This window comes from Etheostoma spectabile, chromosome 12 (genome assembly GCF_008692095.1).
Source record: "Etheostoma spectabile isolate EspeVRDwgs_2016 chromosome 12, UIUC_Espe_1.0, whole genome shotgun sequence".
NCBI classification, from domain to species: domain Eukaryota; kingdom Metazoa; phylum Chordata; class Actinopteri; order Perciformes; family Percidae; genus Etheostoma; species Etheostoma spectabile.
Window position 1 is genome coordinate 27,578,193 of NC_045744.1, and position 23,752 is coordinate 27,601,944.

At 38.9% G+C, this 23,752-nt stretch overlaps 1 protein-coding gene across 1 annotated transcript; it reads right to left on the bottom strand.

Moving 5' to 3' along the window:
• Nucleotides 1–370: 370 nt before the first annotated feature.
• LOC116699370 (uncharacterized) lies at nucleotides 371–23,461 on the bottom strand. Its single transcript, XM_032531904.1, has 21 exons — nucleotides 23,108–23,461; nucleotides 17,990–20,512; nucleotides 14,850–14,921; nucleotides 14,696–14,752; nucleotides 14,539–14,610; nucleotides 13,719–13,784; nucleotides 13,422–13,493; nucleotides 12,892–12,957; nucleotides 11,723–11,785; nucleotides 11,582–11,641; nucleotides 10,598–10,663; nucleotides 10,420–10,491; nucleotides 10,213–10,275; nucleotides 9,372–9,443; nucleotides 8,949–9,006; nucleotides 8,491–8,558; nucleotides 7,829–7,903; nucleotides 7,439–7,478; nucleotides 7,230–7,281; nucleotides 6,178–6,592; nucleotides 371–4,408 (listed from the first exon to the last, which is right to left on the bottom strand). Exons 1-21 carry the CDS (start codon nucleotides 23,459–23,461, stop codon nucleotides 2,849–2,851), a joined length of 5,946 nt encoding a protein of 1,981 aa, XP_032387795.1. The 3' UTR covers nucleotides 371–2,848.
• Between the last annotated feature and the right edge of the window lie 291 nt (nucleotides 23,462–23,752).

Here is a 23,752-nt window from a genome sequence, read left to right on the forward strand (position 1 = left end):
CTGGGACTTGTTAATTGATCAACTGCCAGAATGTATTAGATGATTTATATTTTGTATTTACATCTCAATCTGTAAAGTAACTAGTGTTGCATGGGAATCAAATGTAGATGAATGAAAAGTACAATATTGGCTTACAAAATGAGTACAGTATATATATATCAAATGATATATATATATATATATATATATATATATATATATATATATATATATATATATACACAGTATATATATGGAAATGCTCAAATGAATATATAAATAATTTATGCAATGGAGCATATAGGCAGTTTTAGAGCAGATGGCACAAAATGAGCTGCTGCACAGTAATCACACAAACAATATGCACCCTCCTTTCCATTTGAGTCACATCTTCCTCGTTCTATACTGAAACTACCGCTACCTACGTATGTCTAACAAACAGACAGCAAATATTTCAAAAGATGCTCCCTCCCTTGATTCTTTTCATTTTCCTGAGATATTACATAATCTGATAATCCTATGAATAAAGTTTAAACTTTCCATTAAATATTCCCTGGAAAGAACCACTGTAAGAGCTATGTACACACTGTTCTATATTTAGATTCTGTGTGTCGTAAAACCTTGTAGCGGTGAGTCCATTGTCCATGTGGTTTGTAGTACTAATGTCCCTTTACAGAAGAAGTAGATAACATTATATTAGCACCACCTTTGTTAAACAGAGCCACAACTTGAACACAGTAATTGTTGATCCTGTTCTATTTTTATACTTCTGTTCTTTTCTTTTTTTTTTTTTAGGGGGGGGGGGGTGAATTTATTTTATTTATATGAACATGTAATAGTTTTAAAACAAAAAACAAACAAGATCAACAACTTAACTTCTCTGACCTTCAGAATTATTTTATTTAAATTTTGATTTCGTAGTTTAGTTATTTTTTAACATTAGTGTTGAGAATCTGGGACTTTTTTGTTGGAAATGAAACTTAATGACGTCTTCTTAGAGAGTATTCAGACCCTTTGCTGTAGTAAGCAGCAATATGTTCGGTTTAAATTTGCCATCCATTCCAGAGGCAAATAACATCTTTGTACGGCCGAGTGAAGAGCAGAAAAGAAAAAAAAGTGTCATTCAAGACTAAAACGCAAAACAGCATCACACTTTAATAACTCTTATAAATTATTTGTTCAATAAGTAACCAGTGCCATGGAAAATAACCATCAGTGATGAAGTTAAACAAAGTGAATTGTTGAACAATATTCCAGAAACATCAAGAAACCAAATACATCAAACCTGACACAAAGAGAAAAATGTCTGTATGGGTGATGTGAAGAAAAACAAAAATGAGATGATTTAATTACAGATAGGGTAATTCATATTCTATCATCCAGGTACATTTCCAACACAACTGATGGTCCCAACTCCATTAATAAGCAAGATATTCCACTAATTAACCCTGACAAGGCCCACCTGTGAAGTGAAAACCATGTCAGGTGATTACATCATGAAGCTCATTGAGAGAACACCAAGTGGCTACTTTGAAGAAATTAGATTATAAGACATGTTTTCAGTTATTTCACACTTTTTGTTAAGTACATAATTCCACATGTGTTCATTCTTCAGTGATAATCTACAATTAAATAAAGAAAATGCATTGACTGAGAAGGTGTGTCCAAACCTTTGGCCTGTATATATATATATATATATATATATATATATATATATACACACACACACACCACACACACACACACACACACACACACACACTGCATATATATTTCTACACAGCTTTATGCTCTTTGGTAAAACTAAAACTCCAAACCTACTGTATGATAACAAGGATTTTCAACGAGGAGCAGTAAACCTGAAACAGTTAACACTGTTACCAGGTATCATTTATGATTAAACAATAGGTTCAGACTTTTTCAAGTCCACCATAATACATGCATTAGCATTAGTTCACATTGACCAGCCCAAATGAATTAGTCAACCTTTTTCTGTCATGTACTCTCCTTAGGAAGTCAAAAACATTTCAATGTGTAACTTGATTACATTTTAATTTAATTCTCTATGTTTATTATAGGTTTCTGTGAAGAATACGGCCTAAACTTTGATTTTTTCTCTCCTGCTATTTTCACAGTGAACTGGAGAGAAAGAAATCCAAAGTATGAAGACAGGCTTCCTCATATCAGACTTGACGACCAGTACCAGTCTTTCCTTTTCGCTACTGAAGAAAATGTATTCACCTTCTATTTTACATTTGTTTCTGCGGAGATCTTAAAAACCCGACTCTTGATAGCCAGCATGACTGAATCGTATTAATGTTTAAAAGTGCCTCAAAGTGCGCCAGGTTATCTCACCTGCTGGAGTGTGTGCCCATATAAAAAGGTTCAGTCCTCAGTGCAGTGGGCGCGGGTTTGGTTCCGACCTGCAGCCCTTTGCTGCATGTCATTCCCGTCTCTCTCCCCTTTCATGTCTAAGCTGTCCTGTCAAATAAAGGCCTAGTCTCGCATTCCCAGACCTTCCTCCACAGCGCTGTGGAGGAGGGTCTGGCTAGTCATTCCGGGATGAGAGAAGAACATACTCTGGTTGATTGTTATTTCTTTAAACCAATCACAATCGTCCTCTGCAAAATTTCCTCGGGAAGGAACTTGTTTGGGTTGAACATGTTTATGTGATTTGGGAACTCACATGGGACACATAATCTAGCTAGCTGTCTGGATTTACCCTGCAGCGAGCTGATGAGCAATGAAAGACATCAGGCGGAATTTCCGGCATCATTGAACAATCTCGGAAGTGGAACGTCGTGGATATGGACTAATAAAGGCCTAAAATGCCCCCAAAAATAAAAGTGCTGCAAATATTTTAAAAAAATTAAATATACAGACCATCTTCGAGCAGCACCTTGGAGCCCCGTACAGATCCTTGGTGGCCGAGTTCCTTCTCTCTGCCTCTGTCACTTCCTCTCCTCTCTCCATCCTCTTTCTTCTTCCCCCTCTCCACCTCCTTCTCACCCCCTGCTCTCCTAAACTTCCTCCTCTCGCTCCTGCTCCCCTGTTTCTCCCCGTCCCTCTCCATGTGGTTATCATGCCAAGCTATTCCTCTCCTGCGGTGACTCCTCTTTAAGTCCTCCCTGCTGCTCTCCTGCTCTCTTTCCCAATCCTCTTTCCCCATCGCCATTTCCTGCCATCGATGCCGCTCCTTCCTCACACCGCTTTTCCCCTGAACTTCCCCTTCCGTCCCTCTCTCCGTCTCTCTTTCTTCTCTCTGCGTCTCTCTACCTTCTGCCACATCAGCTCTCCAATCCCTCACTCCTCTCTCCTCCTCTGTCCTCCAGCTCTCCGTTACATCACTTTGTTTTCTGTCCTTGTTTCCACCTCTTTCCTTACCTCTTTCTTTAATTTCCTGTTTGCTCCCTCTTTTAGTCCTGTAGGGTGGATCTTTGTCACTCCTATGCCTGCTTCTCCCTGTACTCCCACTTTCCACCTCTGTCTCTTTATTCACTGATCTCCTTTCAGGCTCTATCTCTATATATGATCTCCTCTTTATTTCCTTGTGCTCGTTTCCATTTTTCTGTTTCTCTTCCTCCTTGTGGTTCTCAGTTTCTTTGTCCATCTTTCCTATCTGAGATTGTTCTTTTAAAACATCCTCTTTGGCTGCTTTGACAGTCTCATTTTTCTTCTCTTTTCCCTCTTCAGAAATCATCTCTAATTTTGACTCAATCTTGCTTTCTGCCTCACCTTTTGCCTTCTTACTTTTCTTCTTCCCCCCTGTCTTGGCATCCTTATCTGCCGTCTCCTTTTGGTCCTTCTTTTCCTCTTGCTCTTCTTTTTCCTTCACGCTCTTCTCCTTCTTATTCTTCTTACTGTTCATATGTTCCTTCCCCATCTCTTTACTCTTCTGCTCCTCCTCAACCTTCCTGTCCAGTTGCTCCTCCAGTAGGTCCAGTTCCTGCTCCAGCTCAGCCAACTTCCTGGGATCGTCATCAACTTCCTCCTCTACTTCCTCCACCTCCTCATACTCCTCAACCTCGATGCCGTCCATGGTCTTCTGCAGCTGCGTCTTCACCTTGTTCAGCTCCAGGAGGCCGTCCTGGAGTTCTTTGCACACCTCCCTAATCTTGGTGGCGAACTTGGTCTTGGCGCCCTTGCGGAGTTGGTGGGAGTCTTTGGCGAGGAAGAAAATATCCAGAGCCAGGAAGAGCGCTGACATCACGCCTGTGGTAATGCTGATGGCCTTGGCGGCTTTGGCAACACCGCCTGCAGCGCCTAAAATCTGCACAGTGCTGACCAGTTTGTTTGTGTTTATCAACAGGGCTTTTCCGGCCATGCCACCCTCCTTCATCACATGCCGGACGTTGTGGTTCAGAGCCTTTTTTGTGGCGCTCTTTGAGTATTTCTCAAAGTCCCACTCTTGCAGGGTGTCCATTCCTGCCTACAAGAGCCACAGAGACAAAAAAGTAGGGTAGTACGGTAAATCTACACGGGAGGTACGTGCACAGCTTCACGTAGATACAGACCCTACGCCGTAGCTTTACTTGCACTGCAATTCATTACATTTTAACATTTTATTACATAACGCATTGTTTGCATAATATAATGTGTTGATACACATCGGTTGCACGTTTTCCAGTAATTTTAAAACTTTTATAACTTGCCGCTATTATATTAGTTTTTTTCCATCACTTAGGTTTTAAAATTTTAAGAACAAACTGAGGATGAAACAATCTACATTTTTATATGCTGATCCTTTGATATTTTCTTTCAAGTATACTTTTGTACTACTGATTGATTTGAAGGCCTGTTGCTCTGTTGTTTACAATAAATAGGTCTAAAAATGATGTTTATTGTGTTTGAATGTTCATTATTACATTTCAAAAGCAGACATAAAAGTAATTTAAAAGTTACTTTCCCTATTAACTAAATACTTTTGATATACAGTAATTGGTAAAGGAAATAAATTACCTTTAAAAGAAGTAACTGTAACTAATTACTAATTTTCAGTAACTTGCCTAACACTGGTTGTAAGGTGGAAAAAACAATGCCAACTATTCAGAATAATTTTGACATAGAATAAACCCCTGCAGGTGCAAAGCTGGTTATATTCCTTAACATAATGGTGCCAAAAAAATGTCACAAGTATTTTCTATTAAAAACTTCTAATCAATTAGTGTGAATTAAGAGCCCGGATATCCAAGCCATGACACTGCAACACAACATGCTGTGTCAGTGTATCTCTATTCCCGTATAGGCAGCGGCTTTGGTTAATTAGTTGTTGACCTAATCCATCATCACATGCATCATCATACCCGACACATCCTTACCATTTTGAAAATCAATCAAATTCCATTCCTGTGATGTCAAATAAAAATTAATTTACGAGCTAACTTAACCATCTTCATGTAAAGTTAACCAAGCTCTACTAAGTACTAAGAAAGTGCTGGGGCCAAGTGAAACTACACTACAGGGTCACTGAGACACTGAAGGTGGCATGGAGAGGCAGCAATAGAGTCAGAATCCTCCTTTTCTCATTCCCTACGGCATGAATGAGACAGTTCATTTGCTTGTTTGTTATGAAGTGAATACAATTAGAGCTGTAACAATTCCACATTTTGCAGCACTATTAATTATCTCAGAAATAGTTGTGACTAACAATATAATTTTCTCTTTCAGTCAAGTTAAAAAATATTTATCTATTATATTTATTTACGTATTTAAGTTTTGAATCAATTCCAGGATACACCTTTTGGTTATTTATCACTGTCATGTGACCCAGATAATGTAATAACACAAATACACACCCTATGAAGTAAACCACAGCTCTTAATAATCATAAAACATATTTTATCACTGCCCCCCCCCCTTGTAATTTGTGTTGCTATGAATGTGTATAGGGTCAACAACTAACACTAACCTAAATTAATGACATCAATTAATGTGGGTAAACAAAGAAACCGTGATTATATAAAACTAATTGTCAATTAGACAATTATGTAATAATTGTTACAGGCCTAAATCCAGTGTTTTAGTTTAATATCCTACATGAGAGACTCTGACTGTGCTTGCGAAGGCTGTGGCTCCCTCTGTTGGGATGTATTTGTTGGGATGTATTTGTTGTGCTGGTTGCTGGTTGTTACGCCGGTTAATTGGGAGTTGGGCACGTTGTGTCTTATAATATAAGTATAAACTCAAACATTTTCTCACCTGCACAAATTCCAAACACTCCCTGATGTCGCTGATCTCCTCCTGGTAGCCCTGAATCATCTTCTCCAGCTTCTTACGGTCCATGTTAGAGTGAACTGTATCTGTGATGTTGGCTGTTGCTGAGGTGATGCTGCCCGCCGTCGCCACACTGATCCCCACTGCTGTGACAATAACAGAGGCACCAAAGGTGAATGGAGCCAGAATGAGCCCCGTGATTGTTGCCACGCTGCCAGCAACACTGGCTACCCCTCCACCCACAGCAGCTTTCACCGTTTTTTTGTGGAAGTCATCGGCAGCGTCGGCCAGAGCCAAAAGCTCCAGGATGCGATGCTGTAAGGACGCCCCCCGCTTGTTGAAAAGACGCACAAAGAGACGGGCTGCCATGTAGACACGGTCAGCTGCCTGCTCCATCGACCTGCAGAGACACATGAGAGCTGTGAAGGCTTGAAACTCACCTGATGGTGTATCTGGTGAGTTTAAAGTTAGGTGCTTGTAGGTCTAAGAAATAACAATTTCCTACATGCATGTGTCCCAAGTGAAATTAGCAGGTGGACATGGAAAAACATGGACATTTTAAAATATTTAGATTTTTTACAATTTAATACCTGGCTATTTCACAATCATATCGGCTTAATGTAGGATGGAAAACCAGTTGGGACGATGGAGCCTAGAATTATTTATTATCAAATCACAATTATTTTCAGTGCTTCCTCGCAGTTTATAACAATTATTACAAATAATATAATTAATGATATTACCAAAAGCTGGGCATGGATAAGCAGCAGACAATCATTGGATGGACTAACTTAAAATCAGGTAATTTAGGTCAGTTTAGTAAAAGTAAGTTTTTACTAAGATTGACTCTTGCCTATTATGAGTCGAGCTTCCTGGTTTAAGAGAGAGGTCTTGCTACAGATCTGATAGACATCCTGGATAAGGAAATAGAAAGACAGTAAAACAAAGGCTACCCTAACATATCTTTAGAGTGCCAAAATAACGTCATGTCGCTAAATTTGAATGAAAAAATATTCAAATTTAGAAACTACGCTTACATTTGCTCATCATCTTCGTAGAAATGAGATGTCTCGTTCCACTCTGCCCATCCTGGAAACCAGCAACAGAATTAATACAATAATTCTATATATAATAAAATTGTGTTTCGTTTGTGGTTGGTAGTGTTTATTTCTTTTACATTAAAAGTATGTGTGTGTGTGTGTGTATGTGCGTGTGTGTGTGTGTATGGATGGACAATCATACTGACCTTTGACTGTGATCCACCACTCCATCAAATCATCATTTTCCTGAAAACAGAGACAATTATCAATGTATATATATATATATATATATATATATATATATATATATATATATTTCAATATATATACATGTATATATATACATATATATATACTGAAAGTGTTTGCAATGGAAACATGTATGCGTCTCAGCATGTGAGCACAGGGTTTTTCAGAAGCATTTAAAACTGAGATACATTGAACTTTAATTTTCTTTCCTTGTGTACTACCAAGAGAACAAATGAACCAAACCAAAGTGTTTGTGTGTGTTTGTGTGTGTGTGTGTGTGTGTGTGTGTGTGTGTGTGTTGTGTGTGTGTGTGTGTGTGTGTGTGAAAGTGCCCCAAACACACTGACCTCCTCAGATTCCAGAGGGTTGTCTTCCGTAGGGTAAGCTGCCATCTCCAAAGTCTGGATCTCTACTGTGCTCTCCTGGAAAACAAACAGAACACCACAACTCTTTGACACATATTCACTTTAAAGGGTTGGTCTCTGAAACTAAGGTCACTATCATTCTCTCTGTAGGTCCTTCTCTTTCCCTCTGTCTTTAGTTGGAAAGGTTTCTGAATCTTCAGACACTTGTGTTCCAGTTTTATTTAGAGTAAATTAATTTCTTTTATAAACCAGATTTAATCTTGTCAACCAAAGACTGACTTTCCTTTTTCAGTTGATTTCCAAGCAGCATAATGGACTATCTAAACCGTTCACAAAAAGAGACGTTTTAGTTAAATAGTTAACATTTAGGCTTGGTTGGATTCTTTGGATTGGACATAAAGGCCGTTATGTTGAACAGAGACTTTCACGCTAGCGATGCTGTCAAGACTTAGGTGAAATGACTTAATAAGGCTAGTACACGTTCAACTTGACTTGATTTGTGAACCCTACTAAATCTACTTTTTTTTTCTGTTCCCTGTATCTGTCTTTTATTGTCTGTAAAGCGTCCTTGAGTGTTAGAAAGGCGCTGTTAAATAAAATGTATTATTATTATTATTATTACTTTATCTTATCATCATGCTAACTTGGGCTCGGTTCAGCTCCTGCAGCTCTACAGCCTCCTCAATAAGAGGCATCTTGTCTGAACTCAGTGGAGGAAGAAAACAACAATTTCTGTCATTAAGAAGAACTTTAACACATTAATAATGAAAACTAATTAATATTAATTTTTTATACTAATTAATAATTATTTTATTAATAAATAAAACCAGCAAACAATTAAAGGAAATATGAATTCAAAGAGAGGACAAAGAAAGTTAAGAGATAGAACAACAACAACTTCTAATCACCTTTTGTACTGATCCTTAAGACTTTGAAAGCAAAAAAACAAAACAGTCTTTATTTAATTTCTCAGTGTTAACATCCATATCTGTACTAAGTTTTATATTTCTCTGTGGTAATATAATTATAACACAGGCAGGGTGAAAAACAGCAAAGAGAGTGGAGACTGTGGAACGTTAGATGAGTACATACAGTACCTTTGAAGGTACATCCAGTTTTGGTATTTTGGGAAGAGTTTTCTTGATTCGGAATGACACAACCTGAGAAACAAAACAAGAAAAGACGAGGTTGTCAAAGAGAAAAGCACTTTAACATCAAAGTAAAGAGCTCTAACTGGAGAAGCAAGAGAAGAATGGTCACAAAGTTGAAGTGTTATAATTCAACTCAATTCATAACAAAAGTTATCTCAAGTCACTTCACAGAGTAGGTCTAGACCACACTCTATAATTTACAAAGCCCCAACAATTCTAGTAAGTTCCCTAAGAGCAAGCAACTAGTGCGACTAGTTATAAACTTGTTGAGATAAACCACCGAGTGGTATAGCTGTTGAGATACACTTTGGTTCTTGCTCCTGCGACTCTCCGTCACGTCTCTGGATGTTTCGTTAAAGCGAACAACAGCTCACTCGTCTTTTCTTCCTGTCGGTCCTCCTGTGTCCCAGCCTGCCTCCTTCCGGTGCCTCCATGTCCTCATTTTCCTGCAAAAGAAGACAGAGATAAATGCTGAACAGCTGCATAGACACATCATCCAGGCTGCAATACAGTAAAGTGATGTAGTTTTCTGAACATACCAAACTGTTCTAGTTGTTTTATTATTTGCCTTTACCCACATAGTCATTGTATCCACATTATTGGTGATTATTTATCAAAACTATTATTGTGTAAATATAATAGTCAAACATACAATATCCATTGATGTATTTGGTCAAAAATATTGTGATATTTTAGTTTTTTGCCCAGGTCTAGTTTTTTGTTTTGTATTTCTTCATTTACTTCATTTCAGTTACATTTTATTTTAATAGCACATTTAAAAACAACCATAGTTGAACCAAGTGCGTAACAAGCCAAAAAATAAATTAAAAAAGTGATAATATATACTCAATACAAAATAACCGACAATATAAAAAAAAAAAAAAAAAAGGTCAAGGTGTCAAAGCTCAACTTGAATTGAAAGCACACGGTGGTCACGCTTTTTGGGGAACCCTCTCTTAAACAGGAAAGATGAACTTAGATACAGTCCTATTTACTCAGATGTAAATAATGGCATTTAAAATCAATATGTTGGTGTGCACAGCCTCTCTTTCTCTAGATTTGATGTTTTGTAGTTCTTGTGGCATTGTGTTTCTGAGTGGGATCATTATCTCAAAAGTATTTGGATTTTTGATGACCAAAATATCTTCATGAAAGTACTCTTAGCGTTGCACAGCAAGTTGCCAAGTGCATCCACAGATGTGGAGTAGCTCTCACCTCGGCAGTTTCTGCGAGGCTGTCGCAGCTGGCAGACAGCTCCAATGTGTCACTGAGAGGATCCTGGAAAACACAAAGCAGTCTGGTTGGTTTAAACTTGCTGAAGGTAATTTGACCACAAAACTGATCTTAAAAATGCAAATAAGAGCTTTCCCAGACTACTAAACAGCGGAATCACCCCCGGAAAAAGATAAAAAGAGTGGTCACCTCATTTGCGATTGAGCGCGGAGCTGGTTTGAAAGACCTCTTGAAAATCCCTGCCAGTCCTCCAGTCTTCTCCTGTAACATATGAAACATTCACACGTTAATATTAAAATAATTACTGTACCAACAGAAGAACAAAGAGCAACAGACAGAGATTGTAATTGTCGGACAACATTTGTACCTTTGATGTGTTTGCTTCTAACAGATTTTCCCAGCTGGCAGATAACTTCTTATCCTCGTTTGATTCCTAAACAAAGAAAATAGAAAATAAAACTCCTAAAAAAAGAAATGGTGTGATATAATGCAAACTGCATGTGAAAGGGCCATTGATGTACCTCATCTGCTGGTTTATGAGTCTTATTAAACATACCACTGAAAATACTTTTCTTCTGAAAACATTTAACACACAGTCTGTGAAAGTGAAAACTACATCAGGCATATCTCCGATGTGTCGTGGTAAACATTAGAGTCAGAGGTAGAATGTACCTAAGTACATTTACTCAAGTACAAATGTGAGGTACTTGTATTTTACTTGAGTCTTTTCTTTTCATGCCACTTTCTACTTCTACTCTGCTACATTCCAGAGAGAGATAATATTTTTCCCACACTTATTGTGAAAATATTTTTCAATCATTATTCTTATTTTTAGTATTGTTTATGGGGGAGTAAGATATTGTTGGAGTGCTGTGTGAATGTATACAACACTACATTAATCTAACATATTTAGTTACTAGTAACTTAAAAAAATTAAGATGTTTGCATACAAAACACATGTAGACAATAAATAAATAAAAGCAACAATATACTGTAACGGCCTCCAAGTCCAGCTGAAATGATGAGACCATTACAACACAACTGTTTGGATCCTTTCCACTTTCTAAAATGTGAGGATTTTTATGCATTGAGTACTTTTACTTTTAATACTTTGAGTACATTTTCCTGATGATACTAACATACTTTTATTTAAGTAATATTTTCAACGCAGGACTTGCAAAGACTTTATGCATAGGTTGAATAAAAAATTAACAAACATAAACTAAACAAGATTAAAATGTTCATTTTTTTTTTTAAACGTAAATAAGAAACTACATGTTGCATTTGTTTATATTTTATAGTACTGATGTTCTATTTATGGTTAAAAAATAAAAATGTCTCCTCCCGGTACCTTGGTGTTGTCAAAGAGATTGTCATTAATTGCTGACAGCTCCTTCTGGTCATCTTTGTCCTGCACAAAAGAGAAATGGACGGTTTTATAAATATGTACAATAACAGTCACCACAGGCAGTGTAACTAGTGACAGACTCACCTCTGCAGCGTCTCTGGACGCTTTGGGTGTTCTCTTCAGTCCGCTGAACAGCCCCCCGTTCTCCTGATCAGCAGTAGAAGAAGTGTTCAGATTCTTTACTTAAGTAAAGGTACTAGTATCATAATGTAAATATACTCTGTTACAATAAATGTCCTGCATTTAAAATGTTAAAGTATGTAAGTATCATCAGGAAAATGTACCGAAAGTATTAAATGTAAAAGTACTCATAACAGTACTCAGAAAAATCCTCACACTTTAGGAAGCATAAAGGATCCAAACCGTTGTGTGTTTAATGGTCTGATCATTTCAGCGGGACTTATAGGCTGTTATTTTATTGGACAGTTTCATTTATAATAAAACATTGCTCAAGATTCAAGATAATTTATTGTCATATTTTATGTATTTTGTATGCAAAAATCTTAATTTTTAAAATAACTTTTAACTAAAGCTGTCAGATGGTGTAAAGAGTAGAATATTTCTAGTAGAAAGTAAAAAGTGGCATGAAAAGACTCAAGTAAAATACAAGCACCTCAACATTTATACTTAAGTACAGTACTAGAGTAAATGTACTTTTTTATTCAAAAGATAAAAAGTGTTTCAGTCGGACACTACAGTTTAATTTTGGACATTTTGGCTAGTAATCTTCTCTCGACCGGCTTTTGAAGAGTGCCAAAGGAGACTGAACACTGAACAGGTGGGTGTTCATAATTTAACCAGGTTCCTAAAATTGCACTTTACATTATTGCCAATCATGTTTCAAAGCATATAATCAATTTATGATCTAACTTTCAGCAATGGTATTGCGATCTTTTACTCTAAATCTTTTACTAGAAGAAAAGTCCTGCAATCAAATTTTTACTTAAAGCTCTGACTTGCTTTAAAGTTTACTGCAAGTATCAAAAGTAATAAAGTACAAAATATGCATTGCAAAATGTCCCCAGTCCGGTTGTTAACACTGTCGGTTGTAGGTAGTGCTACTTTTAATTACTTGACAAACTGTTGTAGATGTTTAATTTGGAAGAATGCATAATCTTCTTTAAACTAATCTTGAGATTTACGTGTTAAATCATGACCTGACTGCCTGTGACTACAGCAGTCAGATAAATGTCGTGGACTACAGTATTTCCCTCTGAACTGCAGCAGAGTGGAAGATGTAGCTGGACACTCACCTCATCAAACAGGTTGTCGATACTGGCTGATCTTTTAAAGATGCCCGCCAGGCCACCTTTTTTCTCCTACAACACAGATTTTTCAAAGGAAACAAAAGAAAAAATAAGCAGAATCAAAAGTCAAAAGCTACACCAGCTTCCAGAATCGCAGTGAATCAGACTTTGGGCACACTGGTTTTATGAATTTCCGTGGTATTAAATAAATCTGGGCCAAATTCATTTATTATATGTAAATTGTTAATGATGTACAGTATAATTAGAACACAGAGGTGGTGGCGGTGTGTATTTTTATTTTTAATCTGGTCTAGTTTAATGTCTTTTATTGACCATTTATTATTATTATTATTATTATTATTTTGGTGTGTTGTGGGAAGCACGTTGTTTTTAAAAACAATACAATTATTTCATTATTTCATGACATGCAGGTTTGAATACCATGTTAAAGAGGGATAATGACCAGACAAACACGGATGTCTGAGATCTGGTTTCAGTTCCACAGTGAGACAGAAAAAGAGGGTTATTTTTAGGACCTTTGGGACGTTGGTGTCAGACAGATTCTCACAGCTCCCAGATAACCGTTTTTCTCTGATCACCTTCAGCTCCTGAATTCAGAAAAAGTAAATATCTACTACATCCTCTGCAAAAAGGACATGCAATGACTAAATTAATCAAATTATTCCAATCCCAGCACCTTGTCTGCTGCTGTTTCTGTGGTTTCTTAAACATGTTGCTAAAAATGGTTTTCTCCTAAAACATACATTGGTGTCAGTGAACGCTCCCTCTGAAGGCATTTCATCGACAAGCTGCTGTTGCATTATTCTGCTCACCTTCGTGGTGTTATTCTCAGGCAGACTATGGTTGCTACCCGACTGCTCTTTTGGAGCTTCTTGTTCCTGAAACACACACAATTTGATGTTTTTTTTTTAAATGGGTGAAATTGTGTTGCAAGTTCAGAAACTCATTGCTCTTCTAGGAAACCCAGATTCACCGGTGCTTTCTCCAGATACTATGGGAGACTTTTTGAGGAGCTGGCTGAACAGCCCTCCACTTTTCTCTTGATGAAATACACAAGTAAAAAAAGAGTATTTGTTGAAGTAGTTGAAGTATTTACAAATCTAAATGCTGTTTTGTCAAAAAGTTATTAATCATATTTGATTTTGACTATTTTTAACCTGTAAATTCTTGATGCTGATTAATAGATTGCTGTCAGGAGACTCAATCTGAAAAAAGGGTTTCAAACGCGGTGGTAGCAAACACATGTTATCAGGGAATACTAAATTTAATTTTAATTTAATTTAAAACAAATGATATAAAGATCACTGGTAATTTACCATTTTATAAAATATTCCAGGTAAAAACTTTACTGTATACTGTTAATTACAATTAATCACAGTTTGTATCAGAATTTGTTACTTGTTATCAACAGGAATGAGTGACAGAAAACATTAATATGAAGATCTAAGCATGGTTTTAAAACCATGCTTAGATCTTCATATTTCATCTTCATTGAAATATTGAAATCTGGCAAATGTATCCCAATCATGGGATGCAGATTTTCCCAATATTCCACCAAAATTAAATCTGTCAAACAGTTTAAAATATCACACATAAAAACAGTTGAAACAGGTGGGCAAATGATGCTTTTACCTCCTCATGTTGAACAGCTTCTGCTGGTTTGGCAGTTTTCTTGAATATTCCACTAAATATTCCTCCTTTTTCCTAAAACATACTTTCAGACAAATTAGTGCTCTTTCTTTAAGTAAAACCATTTAGGACGGTTTCTAAATGATGCATAAACACTCACCTTGGTGTTCAGAGCATCACTGCTGTCTGAGAGCTCATCGACATGTGACTTTGTTTCCTGAGAGAAGTTAAAAACAATCTGTTACACGCTACAGAGCTAACAGTGATCTGTTACAGCTAATGCAAAGGGAGGACTAAAAACAGAGACGTCTTACATCCTCTGTAGGAGGACCGTCTGCACGTCTGGACGACTTCTGGAATAGTTGGCTGGCAGCACCTCCTTTCTCCTGAAACACAGATGACATGGTTATAAATGTATACTCATATTTACATTGCCTCTTCCAAACACAGAAGATATGGATCAATTAAAAAAAACACATGAAACTACAATCAGAAAGACACGACACTCCTTAGAAAAAAAGGAATAAAGAAAAACACTTAAATTAAATGTTTACAATACAAATATACTGTACATACATGGATTATCTACGTATATACAGTATGAATATCTTTCTACATACCCAAACATAACCCAGCTACACTGCATGAATGTGTGAAAATAAAAATAAAATAACTGAAAAATAAGGTATTTTTATTAATAGCAATGATGGTTTGCTTAAAGATGATTTTTGATTAAAGATCCCAAAACTCCTCCGGTAGCCCCTTAAATAAAAAACAACAGTCCCTTAGGGCTGTGCAATTAATTGAAATTTGATTTTGATCACAAAAACAATGCAATCGAGAAAAAGTTTGCAAATAACATTTAGCAAATAAACTCTTATTTTGTGGGGAATTCAAAAGTTCAACAGGAAAAGTATTAAGAGAAAATTAACAGTTCAAGTTGTTTTCACTGTTGATTTGTGTAACTGTTACAGATATTTAACTGTAACTGAAGTTTACTAAATCAGGATTACAGCATTTGACCACAGTGCCGGACATACAAGCAATATGCATCCTACTGGCTGCGCTCCATTAGGTCAAGTTCACGTGCGTTCTTTCTACACAGTGGCACAAACAGGTGAAACTGGTTAAATGGAGTGCAGGCAGCAAATGAGGCGGTAGGAATGATGTTGAATGTCTATCAGCTGATAATCAAACAGCAGCAGGTTGTACCTGATGCTGTGCATCGGAGTGTGAATGTGTGTGAGTGTTTATCTGATGAGCAGGTGGCACCTTGTACGGCATCCTCCGCCACAGTGTATGAATGTGTGTGAATGGTGAATGGTTTCTGTACTGTATAAAAGCGAGTAGTTGTTAAGACTAGAAAAGCGCTATATACAGTGGTGTGAAAATGTGTTTGCCCCCTTCCTCATTTCCTGTTCCTTTGCATGTTTGTCACACTTAAGTGTTTCGGAACATCAAACCAATTTAAACAATAGTCAAGGACAAAACAAGTAAGCACAAAATCCAATTTGTAAATGAAGGTGTTTATTATTAAAGGTGAAAAAAAATCCAAACCATCATGGCCCTGTGTGAAAAAGTGATTGCCCCCTGTAGTGGCGAATTGTCCTCCGATTGAAAAAAACAAACTAAAAACTCAATTTACAACAGCCACTGAAGCACCGAAGGAGTGAATCTTACGCAGAGATAAAAACTTTGATTGTCCAGGCAGAGATGGCGTTCTGTCAGGTTTATTGATCCATTTTCTTGGCAAACAAACATTTCACGTGAATGATCAATGGCGTCTCTAGGCTCTGTAACTCTGTGTCTGTGTCTCTGTCTCTATCTCTGGTAAAAAACCATCAGCCCTCCCCCGGTGTCTAACTCCCACATACCTGTTCACCTATACTTGTAGACTACACCTGGTGGCTAAGGCTGCCTGGTACCTTCAAAACAAAAGCACTAAAACTAACCCAAATAAAATACTAATGATAACCAAATTTATGTAGCTGCATAATTAAAGGAAAACTGAAATTAAACTAAATCAAATAATAAGCTACTACATATATAACAAAATAATGAATAGCTCCAACATTCCAGCCCCTAATTGTGAAAAGTGTAAACTCACAATTACCTTTCTTTATGTCAATAAAGGGAGCTATACTCTAGCTATACTCTAACTACCCCATATCAATTAGGTTTTCCTTCATCCGATTGCTGTAAAAGAAACAGACAGAAAGAAGATAGGATAGAATGAGAGAAAGAATAGATGTTCATGATGCTACACTATGGCCTCCAGTAGCAGGCAGATCTTTGTTATAGGTCTCTCCAACACACTGGTCTTAGTTTGTATGCACACAGAACGAACCAATCCCTTAGAGTCGGACTTGGTACTCAAAACTCGGCCCATCATCCAGGATCCTCTTGGAGCTGTAGCGTCAGCAATGATGACAATATCACCTGGAGAGAAGCTTCTTCTTGCCTTAGCCCATTTTTGTCTTTCCTGCATCACAAGTAAGTACTCAGATGTCCATCTTTTCCAAAAGATCTCTGCAATATATTGTACTTGCTTCCATCTTCTTCTTATGTACAAGTCACTTTTCTCAAAGAGTCCTGGTGGGAGAATGGGTTTTGCTTTCAGCAGAATTATATGATTTGGAGTAAGAGCTTCAAGGTCATTGGGGTCATCAGAAACCTTTGTGATGGGTCTGTCATTCAGGATTGCCTCCACCTCGCAAAACAGTGTCTGCAGACCTTCATCATCTAATACTTGCTGTCCAAGAACAGAGGTAAGTATACTTCTTACTGAGCGAATCAGGCGCTCCCAAATGCCACCTTGATGTGATGCTGCTGGCGTGTTAAAACTCCACTTAATTCCATCTTGAATCAAGGCACCCTGTATTTTCGCATTATTTAAAGCAGCAAGACTTTGCTTCAACTCTTTGTTTGCTCCGACAAAATTTGTGCCATTATCAGACCTTAAACTTGACACAGGACCTCTTCTACAAATGAATCTCCGCACAGCATTAATGCAGGAGTCAGTGTCAAGGGAGTGTGCCACTTCCAGGTGTACAGCGCGACTGGTCAGACAGGTGAAAAGTACTCCATACCTTTTTGGAAGACTTCTGCCTCTTTTAACCACTAGAGGGCCAAAATAGTCAACTCCCACGTCCGTGAAAGGAGCCTTGTCCGGCATAACTCTCTCCTCAGGTAAGTCTGCCATCTTTTGCTCTCCAAGTTTTCCTCTGTAACGTTTACACACAATGCATTCTGTAATTGTCTTCCTTGCAGCAGAGTTGGCATTAATTATCCAATATCTTTGTCGAAGTCTGTTCAACATTTGGTTTCTACCAGCATGTCCTACTTGTTGATGGATATGGCGTAAAATCAGCTGGGAAACATGCAGGTCCTTTGAAAGGATAACAGGATGTTTGGTTTCTGCTGGTAGTGCTGACCTTTGCAAGCGACCACCAACTCTGAGAATGCCGTCCTCCAGTAAAGGATCTAGCTTGTACAATGGGCTGTCCTTGAAAACATTACCTGAGCCATGATTTAATGAAGCAATTTCACTCTTGAACTTATCTTTCTGGCAAAAACGAAGTATTGCCTTCTCTGCTTCATCACAATTCTCCAAAGTCAAGCCTTTTACTCCAAGCGTCGCTTTGAAGCTCTGAAGTTTCTGTTCTACACAACCTTTAACTCCTGTATTCTTGTCACTCTCAGCAGCTTTAAGTTCTTGTCTCTTTTGGCTCAAAAGCAAAAGAACTTCCTTAAGCTTGAGGAACCAGGCAACTGATGTTTTAAGTTTCCTCCAAGATGAGAAGTAGTTGATGAGATGAGTTGTGGGATCTTCTGAGTTCTTGACAATGGCATTCACTGATGCTTCTCTTTTGACCTCTGGGTCATCCTCTAAAATCGCAATTAGATCCATGTCAGATACAGGCCAGTCCTTCCCTGGCGAATAGAGAAAATCTGGTCCTTTTACCCATTTTCCACTTAGAAGAAATTCTTTGGCTCTCAATCCACGAGATGCTTCTTCTGCCGGATTGACCTTGGAGCCCACGTACTTCCACTGGTCAACATCTGTGGCTTCTCTAATAACAGAGACTCTGTTAGCAACAAAAGTATGGAAGCGTTTAGTTTCGTTGCTGATGTACTTGAGAACAGTTGTACTGTCGGTCCAAAACCTTGACTTCTCCAACTGACACTGCATCTCCCTGTGAAGCATTTGATCCATACGAACAACAAGAACTGCAGCTGTAAGCTCCAGCCGAGGAATGGTGATTGACTTTAGAGGTGTAACTCTGGCTTTTCCCACAAGAAATGAAACATGCACATTGTTACCATCTTGTAGTCTCAGGTAAGCCACCGTACCATAACCAACTAAACTGGCATCAGAAAAATGATGAATTTGTGCTGTTGCAGATACACTGAAGTTCTGGGGTTTAATGCAACGATCCACCTTGAATTCACTTATTCTTTGGAGGTCACTCAGCCAGTCATACCATTGTTTGGAGAAGAAAGGGGGAATTTGTTCATCCCACTTTAAGTTTCTCCTACAAAGCTCCTGCAACATTAACTTGGCTGGCATGATAAAGGGGGCCAAAAACCCTAATGGATCATACAATGAGCTCACCACTGACAAAATACCTCTCCTGGTATGAGGCCGTTCCTGCAACACAGCCCTGAACCCAAACTTGTCAGATTCAGCACACCACTGCAGTCCAAGTGCTCTTTCCATAGGAAGCTGGTCCGTGTCCAAATCCAACTCTTTCATCCCTGTTGCTCGGATGTCATTTGGAATTGACATCAGCACAGAACGTCTGTTAGTCACCCATTTCTGAAGACTAAATCCACCTTTGTGACAAAGTGCAGTCAAGTCCTTTACAATACGAATAGCATCTACCTCTGAAGCAGTTGACTTTAGGCAGTCATCCACGTAAAAGTTGTGGTTGATTGTGCTGATCACTTCAGGAGGAAAATCAGATGCATTGTCCTCTGCAGTTCTCCTCAAGGCATAATTTGCACAACTTGGGGATGACACAGCTCCAAACAAATGAACTCTCATTCGGTATTCCATTGGTTCCTTGTCAGTGTTGCCATTGGGCCACCAAAGAAAGCGCAGGAAGTTCTTATGTTTATCAGGCACTTTTACCTGATGAAACATGGCACTGATGTCAGCCATAACTGCAACAGGTTCTTTCCTGAATCGAATAAGGACCCCAATAAGAGAGTTGGTGAGATCTGGGCCCTGTAAAAGCTGGCAGTTCAGTGACGTTCCTTTATATGTGGCACCACAGTCAAACACAACTCTTAACTTTCCTTTGGTGGGGTGATGTACTCCGTGATGGGGAATGTACCACACTTTTCCATCATCTTGTTCCAACTGATCAGTGGGTATTATTTCAGCATAGTCTTGAGCCAACATATCACTGAGAAATGAGGTGTATTCATCCTTATACTTGACATTTCTTCCAAATTTCCTCTTCAGGCCTTGAAGCCTCTGCTCTGCAACACAGCGATTGTTTGGTAGGACAGGGTCTTTAGCTCGGAAAGGTAAGTCAATGAAATAATGTCCAGCTATAAGTTCTGTTGTTCTACTCACAGTTTGCATGAACTTGATTTCCTCTCTTGACATTTCCAACTGCTCCTCAGATGTTCTTTCATTAAAATCGTGATTGTATTGCTTGATGAGCATGTCTTCCAGATGTTCCACAGAAATCCGGTTGGTTGTGACAACAGAGCAGCCAGTCTTGACTCCATTGCTGTCTCCACCGCGCAGTGGTCCATTAATTACCCAGCCAACTCTGGTCCGAACTGCGTAGGGTCCTTCTCCTTGGCTGTTAATCACCTCCCAAGGTTCCATCACTTTTGCTGCATCAGTCCCAATGAGCAAATCAACATCTGCATCCACATCGTGAAGCTTTATCTTCCTTAGGTAGGACCATTTTGCAACATCCTCCTGTCGTGGAATATTCAACCTTGAAACTGGCATAGTCTTTTGAGTTAGGACAAGAGACAACTCTATAAAATCATCTGTGTCCATACCAGAAACTTCCAAACCAGTCAGTACAGTGGTGCTCACAATCTTCTTTTGCCCCATTGTTCTTAATACAATGTTAGCTGGTTTGCCTCCCAAGCCCAGTCTCTTTGCCAAACTGACTGTACAGAATGTACCTGAACTTCCTGGATCCAAGAATGCATATGTATGCATCACTTTATTACTCTTCTGGCCTTTAACCTGAACTGCAACAATGGAGAAAACAGCGTTATCCTCATCACCGGCCCCTATATGACCACATGTCTGTGACGGTCCAGGTGACTCTCTCACTGGAGGGCTCACGGCTTTGGATTCTTTAAAGGACTTACTTGTGTCCTTTTCCTCAATATGAAGGACTGATGGATGCTTCTGGTGACACACACTACAATCCAAACGACTCCTGCAGTCTTTGCTTATGTGACCAGGCTTTAGGCAACCAAAACAAATTCCATTTTCCTTTATGAAACTTATCTTGTCCCGTTAAAGCTTCATCTTGAAGCGTGAGCATTTATCCAGTGACTGACTGTTTTCCTGACAAAATAAACAGCATCTAAGGTTGCTTTCAGTAGAAGAAGACTTGAGCTTGTTGTCCTTGTAGACTTCATTTCCTTCTTTTACTGCAGTGACACTGGTGGCAAAGGTGCTACCCCGGCTCCTTTGCTTAGGTCCCCTGGCATCAGAAGCTTTGGTGTAGGTAGTAGGTTGTGAATCCTGAATATTTCCAAATAGTGGGTCAGAGGCGATTTTAACTTGTTTTTCCACAAAGGTCACAAGGTCAGCAAACATAGCTCTGCATCCACTTCGCTCCTGTAGATCACATGCAACATTTCTCCATTTTTCCCTTAATTTATAGGGAAATTTCATCACAATGTTTCTAAGGTTAGATGGCATGTTCAACTCATTCATGTAGCTGATGTGCTGTGTTAAATTGGAGCAACCTCGTAGAAAAAGAGAAAATGATTGCAGCGCGTTAACATCTTCTACTTTAATGGGAGCCCATTGAAGGATTTTGTTCATATAGGCACAAGCAACTTTGTGTTCATTCCCAAAATGTTCAGCAAGAAGGGCTTTAGCTCTTTGGTATCCTTGACCAGAAGGTAAATGCTGACAACTCTTCACAAGGTCTCTTGGCTGACCCCTAGTGTACTGCTCCAGGTAGTGCAAACAGTCACTAAAGTTGCTCGTTTTAAATTCCACACCATTTTCAAACGCACGAATAAAAGATTGAAACTCAAGAGGGTCACCATCAAACACAGGAATACTTCTGCCTGGCAGAGAAGTTGCCAAATTTTGCTGAACCAAAAGTGCAGTGATGTCATTCTGTCGTTGCATGATATTTATAATATCATTCTGGCTGTTATTGTTGCTTGCTTGGTTCACATCAGGTCCATATTCTGGTTGTTGAACATCATAAACCACTTGTGCCATTTGTGCTTGGGTATTTCTTATTATTGGTTGGATGTCAGTTAGTGTTACTGCAGCTTGTTTAGGCCTCACAGTCACTGCTTGTGTCCCAAGGTGAGATTGGTCTTTGACGTTGCTTTTATCAATCCTTTCCGGCACAAAATAATCCGTATTGGGATTTAATCCACTTGTTCTTTGGGCACTGTTCTTCTCAAGATATGAGTTCATTCCATCAGACACTTTAGAACAGGGCTATTCAATTAATTTGGAATTGGGGCCAGTTCATGAAACTGAGGCAAAATAAGGGGCCGGAGAATATGAGTAATTATAGTAACAAATAAAGAAATTACAACAACATACTGAAGGAGTCAATATATTCTATTTTGTAAATGCAGAACAACGTATGACATCTGATGACTGAATGTCAATGATTTCCAGTTGAAAAGACCCCTCATCCAATGACGATACCAGCTCCTTCCCTTTCAATGCAAAGTCTGCCTCAACATTCACACAGAAAGGGTCCTTCACAAATCTCATCACTTCACTAGAGATGCTGAAATCCTCAAACCTAGTGGCAAAGTTGTTTTTCAATGAATCAATAAACCCTGACATCACCTCAGTAATTTGCAGGCCAGATTTCCTCAATGTGGGGAAGTGGAGCATCTTGGCTGGACAAAGATCAGCAGAGAAGAGTGAGAGCTTTCTTTGAAAAGCATGAAGTTTCTCCACAAGTTCTGCGACTGTTTTATCTCTGCCCTGCAACTCCATGTTAAGTTGGTTCAAATGATGGAAAACGTCACTCAAAAAGCAAACAGCGGCATTAAACTCATCATTTTCCATCAGAGACAGAAACTTGCCAGCTTTTTTCAATTTTGAAGACCGGAGAAACACCAGAATCTCCTCTTTTAGTTCACAAAAACGTTTCAAAGCGTTTCCTTTGCTAAGCCATCTAATGTCATTGTGAATGAGCAAATCTTTATATTCAGCAGACATGTCAGTCAACAGCTTGCGGAAAAGTCGGTGCTGTAAACTGGAGGTACAACGGATGAAGTTTATGATTGCCATAACAGAGTCCATGGTCTCTTTTAACTCACCACTGAGCTTGGCACACAGGAGGCTTTGGTGGATGAGGCAATGCAGAGATCTCACCTGCGGAGCCGCAGCTGCCATCCTGCCGGCGAGCCCCTGATCCCTGCCCGCCATCGAGGGCGCACCATCCGTCACCAACATGTTGACGCGTGCCAAATCCAAGTTGTTCTCCTCAAAGAATGAAGCAATTTTAGTGAAGATAATCTCACCGGTAGTGTGCCCCTCCATGGGAATTAGTCCAAGCAGATCCTCACGAAAACATTCCCCATCAAAAAATCGCACATAGAGGCACAGCTGTGCAACATCACTGTTATCAGTCGACTCATCCACGGCCAAAGACATCACCTCGGCCTTCCTCAGCTTGTCCAAAAGCGTCTCGAAAACGTCCGATGCAAGGGACTCGACTCTCCTCATATTTGACGTGTCAGAAATTGGAATTTGCTTGATCAAATCGATAATGTTTTTTCGGGTTTTCTCATCTGTTACCACCTCCTCAATGGATGCCAGCATACACTCCTTGACTGTCTCTGAGTCTGTAAACGGCTTTTTCTTTTTGCCCAATATCCATGCCACTCGTAACGACGCCGCAGTTGCTCTCTCTTGATCTGTACAGGCCCGAAACAAAATGCGACGTCTTTGCTCGTAACAAGATGTAAGCCCCGTTATCTTCTGCCCCCGAGCAGCAGAGCCCGGAGGGAAAGTAGC